The sequence below is a fragment of the Canis lupus genome, chromosome 21 (genome assembly GCF_048164855.1).
Source record: "Canis lupus baileyi chromosome 21, mCanLup2.hap1, whole genome shotgun sequence".
Classification (NCBI taxonomy): domain Eukaryota; kingdom Metazoa; phylum Chordata; class Mammalia; order Carnivora; family Canidae; genus Canis; species Canis lupus.
The window spans coordinates 9,849,567-9,857,566 of NC_132858.1; the positions used below are offsets into that span (position 1 = coordinate 9,849,567).

Sequence of the window (8,000 nt, forward strand, 5' to 3'; positions counted from 1 at the left end):
AGGAGGACAGTCACGGGGAAAGCCAGACCCAGCCACCCAGCCACCCAGCTGTCCCCGAAGCTGACCGCCAGGTTGGATGCAGTAGCCAGCAGGCCAAAACAGCAGAGGCACTGCCACAGAATCTGGAGATATGCCAAACCACTGGTCCAACCACTAGAACCTGGGTAGTCTGTTGTGTGGAAACAGGGATCTGGGGGGTCTCTGGGCCCCAGAGGCTGAGCACAAGTCCAGGCAAGGGCTGCCAAGAGCCTGTTTGGAGGATTCTGGGGTTTCCCCTGTTAGCTTTGACATGGGATCCATCTCTGAGTGGGGGTTGCCAACTGACCACCAGGGAAGGGCAGGGGGGGCTCTGATCAGAGAGAGGATGAGCCAAGGCTCCTCTCCTAGACCCAGAAAAAGGTTGAGCCGCTCTGAGACAGAGTCAGGACCCTGATCTCTACCTGGATGGCTCCACTGGCCAGAGGCGTGACTGTGTGGACATAACCTATGTCCTGAGATAGCTTCCTCCTGAGACCATGGGGCCCCACCCCCACCTGGCTGCAGGCAGGTGCTAGCCCCAGGTCACACCCTAAAGCAGAAAGGCCAAGCAGATTTGCCAGGAAGATTCTGCAGAGTAACTGAAGCCAGTGGACACCAGGAGGCCTGGGGGGTGGGGAGCTTCCTGGGGAGGAATCCAGGACCTCTCCCCAGCCAGAATGGGATGTGGCTCCAAGCAGAACTCCTTCCCTAGCAGACCTGGCCCAGGAGGATCTGGTCACTTCTGGCAAAACCCAGGGGGACCATGGGCTCCTGAGGGCCCAGCAACTTGGCAGGCACTCCCCCACTGCGGGGAGGAACGACTCTGCCACGGAGGGTGCATTCTGCACACTCCTGCAGTCCCTGCCCCCTCACACCCCTAGCTTCTCCCCATCTGTCACGAAGAAACTCTTTTGTCCCTCCTCCCTGGGGAGACCAGGCCTTGCTCTGGCGGAGGCAGCTTTCCTGAAACCTTCCCCCATGGGCCCCATCTCAGGGGGTCAGTGGGAGACGGCGGTCCCAACCAGGGTGGCCAGCGTAGGCCAAAGCGGTGGCACCAAGGAAAAGGAGCCAGGGCCACCGGAGCGGGTGGGGACCAAAGGTGAGAGAGCCGGAGCGCATGGGAGCCCCGGAAGGCGGAACGTGCGGGAAGGCTGGGGAATTCAGGCAATGAATCTGCTGCGGGGCAGGGGCCAGGGCCACAGCGGCCGGTGCAAACCTCCAGGCCCTCGGCTTCCAGGCTCCCCAAGGCGCCTGGAAACCACAGACAGAGAGTGTGCGTGCAGAGACGGCGGGAGGCGCCCCAGGAGCCTGAACTCCCCACCCCAGCGCGCCACTCCTCAATGCCGCCCTGCCCTGAGGCCGCATCGCCCTCTCCCATCCCCGGCAGAGGAACACGCAGGTGGGCGGTCGGGCGCGAAGCAGGTGTGCGTGCAGGGAGCGCGCCCACCCGGGTGGCGCCGGGAGCCGCGGGTCAGCACCCAGCTTTGTCAGCGGAGCCCTGGGAGCCACGCGCCGGGCGTACGCGCTTCCTCCTGGGGGCCGGGCGTGAGGCCGCGCCCTCCCCGATTGGCGGGCGGACCGCCCGCGATTGGCTGAGACCCCGGCCCCCGCCCCCTGGAACGCGGCGGGGGGGCGCGGGGACGGAAGGCGCGGCGCGTGCTGCCCCCGGGGGTCTCGCGCGCAGCCGGGATGGCTGGGCCCTCACCGGGCCACGCCCTCCTTCCCACGGCGCGCGCTGGGCGTGCGGATGATCAACGACTCCTGGGATAGCGGGCTGCGCACGGGGTGGGGCGGGGGCACCGGGCAGTTGCCCTTGGGACCTGTGGACTCGGCTCTGGCGGCGGAGACCTGCTGGCAGCGCCCGGAGGACGGGCGGGGGGAGCGCGCCCGGGACCTGCACACTGCGTCCTGGGGGGCGCACGAAGCACCTGTTGGGAGCTGGGGGCCCACCGGGGACCTGCGGACTCCGCCCGAGGGGATGGGGTGGGGGACGCGCTCACGCCTCGGCATTTGCAGGTTGTGCGCGCAAGGGGGAGGGCGAAGCGTGGCGGGAGGGCGAGGCGAGGGAAGGAGGGCGTGAGAAAAGAGGCGGCGGCGGCGCGGAGGAGGGTTATCTATACATTTAAAACCAAGCCGCCTGCGCCGCGCTGGGAAGACCTGGGGAGCGTCCGGCCGCACGCGCGGGACACGAGCGCCCCACGCTCCCAGGTGCGCAGGGCCTGCCAACTCTTGGCCTCCTGCGCCTCGCTGCCTCTGGGCCCCAGACGGCTCCAGACGCGTACCCTGAGGAGTCGCTCCGCGGCACGGTGCCAGGGGCTCCCCTGGGGTTCCGTCGTCCTCCCACCGAGCCCCGTTCCTCTGTCCACCCCTCCTGCTGCTCGCGGGGGCTCGGAGGAGTCGCGGGGCGAGTGGATGCGGGAGCGATGGACAGCGGCGCGCTGCCCCGGCCCGCGCCCCCCGCGCCTGGCGTCTCGGGCTGCTGCGCCGCTCGGCGGAGACCCACGTCCCCAGAGCTGCTGCGCTGCAGCCGGCGGCGACGGCCGGGCGCGCCGGAGACTGGGGGTGGCGCGGCGGCTGTGGCGCGGCGCAACGAGCGCGAGCGCAACCGCGTGAAGCTGGTGAACTTGGGGTTCCAGGCGCTGCGGCAGCACGTGCCGCACGGCGGCGCCAGCAAGAAGCTGAGTAAGGTGGAGACGCTGCGCTCGGCGGTGGAGTACATCCGCGCGCTGCAACGCCTGCTGGCCGAGCACGATGCGGTGCGCGCCGCGCTGGCCGAGGGGCTCCTGGCGCCAGCCGCGCGCACCCCCGCGCCCTGCGGGCCTCCCGGGACCCCCGCCGCCGCCGCCGCCTCGCCTTCCTGTGCCTCGTCGTCCCCGGGCCGCGGGGGCAGCTCGGAGCCCGGCTCACCGCGCTCCGCCTACTCGTCGGACGACAGCGGCTGCGAGGGCGCGCTGAGCCCGGTGGAGCGCGAGTTGCTCGACTTCTCCAGCTGGTTAGGGGGCTACTGAGCGCCGCGCCCCCGAGGTAACCTCCGGCGGCGGGGGTCGGGGGTCGGAGCGGGCAGCCGGGCGGGGTGCAGTGGACAGCGTCTCGGCTCGCGCCCCGAGAGCAGCCAAGCGCCACGCCAGGCCCGGGTGACGGCTTCAATTTCGCTCACTCTTCATTTTCCCCAAACTTTTTCAAGCCTGTGCAAGACCGGCGTTTGTTTGTCTGGGATTGCAAAACTTCCTCTCGCTGCTGCGCCGAAGGGGGAGCGGGGAGGGGGAGCCCTCGGGCGGGTGAGGCCCCGAGTGCACGCGGATCCCGGGGCAGAGCTGGGCGCTGGGAGGCGGGGTGACTTTGCATTGCAAATCGCGCGCCGGGGCCCGGTGGCAGGAATGAGTCGGCGGGTGCGGAGCCCTGACTCACCGCCGCTCCGAGCGCCCGCCCCGCCCCGCCCCCGCCCCGGCCGGGGCCGCAGACCGAATCCGAGGCACCCACGGACTCTGGCGCTCCAAAACCAACCAAGCAAACGAAACTGCAGACTTCGCTCGTGGGCGGTGGGGCCGGGCCGGATCCCGCGTTGCTGCGCGGCCCGCTGGCCCTCCCCGCCCGGCAGCCGCAGCCGTGGACCCGCAGCGGGCGGGAGCGCTCAGGCCCTGGGAGCGAGGTGGGTGGTCCGCGCCTCGGCCCCTCGGCCCCGCGGGCGAAGCCGCCGCCACCCACCGAGTCAGCGGGGACCCCGCCAACGGTCCCGTGCCGGCCAGCCTGACCGGGTGCCAGCGTGGAGCCGGTCCTGGCCTGACCTCCGGCGGCTGGCAGCTTCCTCAGACCGCGACCATCCGGCCCCATCCTGCCCCCGGAGGGTCTCCACTGCCATGGGGCTGTACGCCAACACGGACAGGTGTGAACGGGAGAGGATTTTATAAGGACACAGAACATCTGTTTTGTGCATTTATTAGTTTGAACTGCCCAGGAACACCGGCCATGTGAAGACTTCTGTTTGTACATAAAGCCCCCAGACTTTGACCACAATAAAGATTGTCTACTCCCGCCCCACCCCACTACTGGAACTTTCCAACCTGGCTAAGGGCTGGACCCCTACTGCCCCCAGGGCCAGTGTCCCTGGTAGGCGTCCCCTTGAAGCAGCCAGGTGGATGCTGGGCAGTGCCCCTGGACGAGGACCCACCTTTTTGGAGAACCTGTTTTAGGGGAGGTGAACTTCACAAATAAAGCAGTGCTGTGTATCTGGTGTTGGGGATGCCCTCTCCCTGGACTCCACCCCCTCCTCTGTAGGGTGGGACCAGAGGTGTGAGGTCTGGGAGTCCAGCCTGGTCACCTATACACCAAAGCCATTCATAGGCACCACGTAGGTCAGGGAGCTTCCAGCAGGTGGCAGGAAACTGCTGGGTGGTCCAGGCCAGGCTATGTCACAGCTAGGAAGCTGAGGTCTGGGGGCGGGGGGGTGGGGGGCTGCTGCCTGGCATGAACATGAGGGTCTGGGGACCAGGGAGGTCTGACCTATGAGCACCAGTCCACTGGATCTCAGGGCTGGGGGCTTGGGGTCCAGGCTGCCTTGTTCAGAGCCCCACTACTCATCACCAGCTGGATGACCTGAACACAAATGCGAGTGACAGCAGAGCTGCCCTACAAGGTCATGGGGGGATTTGAGAGGTGTCCTCTGGTCTGGCACCCTAGGCTAGGCTCCAGGCCCCTGTGCCTGAGGCCTTCGCTCACCCCTGTTTATGTGGGAGCTGCCCTTGAGAGGAACAAGGAACCCACCCCCTACCCAGGCTCCCGCAGCCCAGAGAGCCTTCGGAGATTACTCAGCCCTACCTTTGACCTGGGCCTCGACTGCTTTGAAGTCTGGCTGGGCCTAAGCTCTCTTTTATTGCAGGGGTGGGGCGGGGCTGGTGGGGATCCCCCAGGCTGCTTCAGGGTGCTGAAGGCACCCCTTCCTTTGCTAGGGAGTGGTCAGGTCAGAGCCGTTGGAACCCTGGGAGGTGGAGCTGCCAGTTGGTGGAGAGCAGGTGGCTCCGAGTAACCACGGTGACAGGGTCACTGGGTCTGATGAGGCTCAGGCTGGACCAGGGTCAGCGGAGCAGCTATGGTTCGAGGCTGTAGGGCTGAGTGACCAGGCCTCATCCCAGGGACAGAAGGGGGCACCCTTCTCCTAGGGACCTACTGCCTGGTCAGTGACCTCGCTGAGTCACAGGTCCAGTACCAGGGAGACACCTGGACACGGTGGTGGGCAGGGAGGGACCATCATGCATGGGTTTGGGGAGGAAAGCCTGGGAGAATGTGCCCACAGGAAAGCCCCCCACCCATGCCTAACCATAGGCCTGGGTGAGTGTGCCGTTAGGAAACTCTGCAAACCACATGTGTTACCACTTTTGTTTTGCTGTTATTCTGGAAAATTCTAGACATATGCAAACATTCTAAAACCTTTATTGTTGTTAGCAGGAACTGTCAGGAGCTTCTGTCAGGGGACACAAGCAGTGTGGGGGAGTGTGTCATCAGGCTGGCCAGTGATGGACACGCGGGGCCCTGGAGGAGGCTCTGAGAAGCCCCGTCATCAGCGTCTACAAGGAGCGCAGGCCGCTTCCACCCCGTGCACCCCACCACTCCCGCCCCCACCTTCTTTGAAGCAAACCCCAACGTACCATTTCGGCTGGAAATTCTTCATGTGTGTCTCTAAGGGAACCCCAACCGTGGATAGTCCCTTCACCTCACCACATGGCCTCGGGCCCCTGAGAGGTCTCCTGTGGTGGGGTCACCCATGGAACCCGCTGAGTGGCCCTGTGAGCCTGTCTGTGACCATTGCCCATGGAGGGCACAGGGCCATCGCTCTGTGCTGTTTGCCACCCACATCCTGGGTGTCACCAATGGCACCCTTCTGGGTGTTGCTTGTCTAGTTTCTGTGTCCGTATTTCCTGTACATTGGGGATGAGGGTGGTCAGAAGCAGACAGACGGCCAGGTGCCAGTTAGGTTTCTGGTTCATGCATGTGCTTCAGAGGAGGTGCTGCATCCCTGACCCTGCGTCCCGTTGGCAGACACAGCTGTGGTGAAGGGACTTGGTCAGTAACTGTTGAGGCAGGGTCTGCAGTGGGTGCTCAGCCAGGATGTCAGTTGTGTCACCTGGGCACACTGGGCTGCTGCACACCCTGGTTAGGAAGTGTCCTCTTCTGTCCTTCCCTGGATGCCAAGCACTGCCCCATTCTACGGACTGGAGCCGGCAGCTCGGAACAGCTGAGCCCCTGGCATCACAGAGCTTGGAAACCACGAGAATCATATTCGAACCTGGGGCAGCTTCACTTCTAAGTCCTTGCAATAGCTAGACCTGGTCTGCTGGGGGCTGCAGGGCTCTGCCAGGGGCCCCCTGCCCAGGCCTTGTGCCACACTGGAGGTTGGGGCTGATTCCTGACAGAAGGTGATCGGGGGACCCCAGTCCATAAGATGAGGGTGGAAATGGTGCTTTTGGACTTGGGGGTAAAGCTGGGGACCTTCAGTGCTGTGACCGCACAAAGTCAGACGCAGCAGACTCCGGACCAGGCACGGCTGGGCAGGGCGCGAGGGGTGGGGCAGTGCGGATGCCCAGGGCCCAGGGAGCGCTTCGGAGGCACTTGGCCACTTGGGGTCAGGACGTTGTTGCTGTTTCTAAGAGCTGGTGCCCTGAGGAGCCCTGCCTTGCTGTCCTGGCGGGGGGGAGGGGGGAGCATCCCTGTGGCCAGAAAACATCCCTGTGGCCAGAAAACACCTGTCCTGAACATGTGAGAAAACAGATGCACCCCCTAGGCTGTCTGCGGTGGGGCTCTGCAGACACAGGCCTGTCCCGAAGGCGGCAGGGTCCAGCACCGAGGTCCGTGTGTCCAGGCTTTGGCTTATCTGGCCCACCCAGGTCCCGCTCCCATTCATCCCTAAAGCTTTATCGGGATGTATGAGGAGCTGGGGATTGACTACGTGCCAAGGGGACACCCTTCATGGACCCTTGGGGGATGCGGGATCTAATCCACAAGCAGCATGGATCAGTCAGTTGTAGGGCTGGCTAGTGTGGACACGCTGGACTACTGAGGGAAGGCGCGTGCCAGGAGTCTTTGGGGACTCTGTTCTGGGGCATGGGACTCACACGTGCAAGCACCTCCTCTGCTCACATTTGTTCCTCTGTCCCATTGACCTTCACCAGCAAACACATGTTCAAAGGTAAAAGTATTGAGACTTTCAAGCCAGCAAGCACTGAACCGCATGGGCTCCTCCTTGGCACCGGGCCCGTCTGTCTGCAGATCTCCAGCACCTGAAGCCAGTCCTGGCTTTGCCCCTCAGCGCTGGGGGCAGGGGGCCCTTGTGGAGAGCCAGCCAATGTCTGGTTCCTACTACATGACAGAGATCCCCCCAATAGCAGCAAGATGCCCCCTCAACCTGTAAGGGAGGGCAGGCAGCTCCGTCAGGAGCCGGGCCCCGGGGTGCTCACCTTCCCTCCTCTGTGTACAAAGGCAGGCTCGCCCGGAGTGAGCCCCTGGGTGAAGCTGGACCTGAGGACCTGCTTCTAACCCCTGGGGTGAAGGGGGCATACAGACCCCGTGATATCACCCCTTGTGTGCTCACTGTAATGTGGGGGAGCCTCAAGACCGTGGGAGGGGGCCACGCAGGTGCATGGCTTCTGGTGGGGCCATGTAGGTGCATGGCACGGGCTAGGTTGGGGTCTTCCCATCTTCCTGGTCTAGTTTCCAGCAGGTGCCTGGGGAGAGACCTTGGGGAGGGGGCTGGCCATGTGCGGGAGGAGGGGAACTGTGCGGCTCCTGAGGGGGTCTGGGGGAGGGAGAACAGGTGGAGGCTGGTGTCAACATCTGGGGGGATGACAGAAGGGTCCCAACCACTGCTGCAGGGTTTGGGGTGCTGGTCAGGGTCAGGAGGGGGAGGGAGAGCCTGACTGCAGGGGGAGGTAAGGACGAAGGAAGTCCCCTGGGGCTCCTGACCCTTTCCCAGCAGTGGCGGTGGGGGTAGC

At 64.9% G+C, this 8,000-nt stretch overlaps 1 protein-coding gene across 1 annotated transcript; it reads left to right on the plus strand.

Annotated features, from left to right (window-relative positions):
* The first annotated feature begins 1,663 nt into the window (after nucleotides 1–1,663).
* ASCL2 (achaete-scute family bHLH transcription factor 2) lies at nucleotides 1,664–4,244 on the plus strand. Its single transcript, XM_072790397.1, has one exon. The coding sequence runs from the start codon at nucleotides 2,442–2,444 to the stop codon at nucleotides 3,024–3,026; it is 585 nt and encodes a 194-aa protein (XP_072646498.1). The 5' UTR covers nucleotides 1,664–2,441; the 3' UTR covers nucleotides 3,027–4,244.
* Nucleotides 4,245–8,000: the final 3,756 nt, after the last annotated feature.

Excerpts from the sequence above, each read along its gene's own strand:
- ASCL2 (XM_072790397.1), top strand. The coding sequence starts at position 2,442 with ATGGACAGCGGCGCGCTGCCCCGGCCCGCGCCCCCCGCGCCTGGCGTC.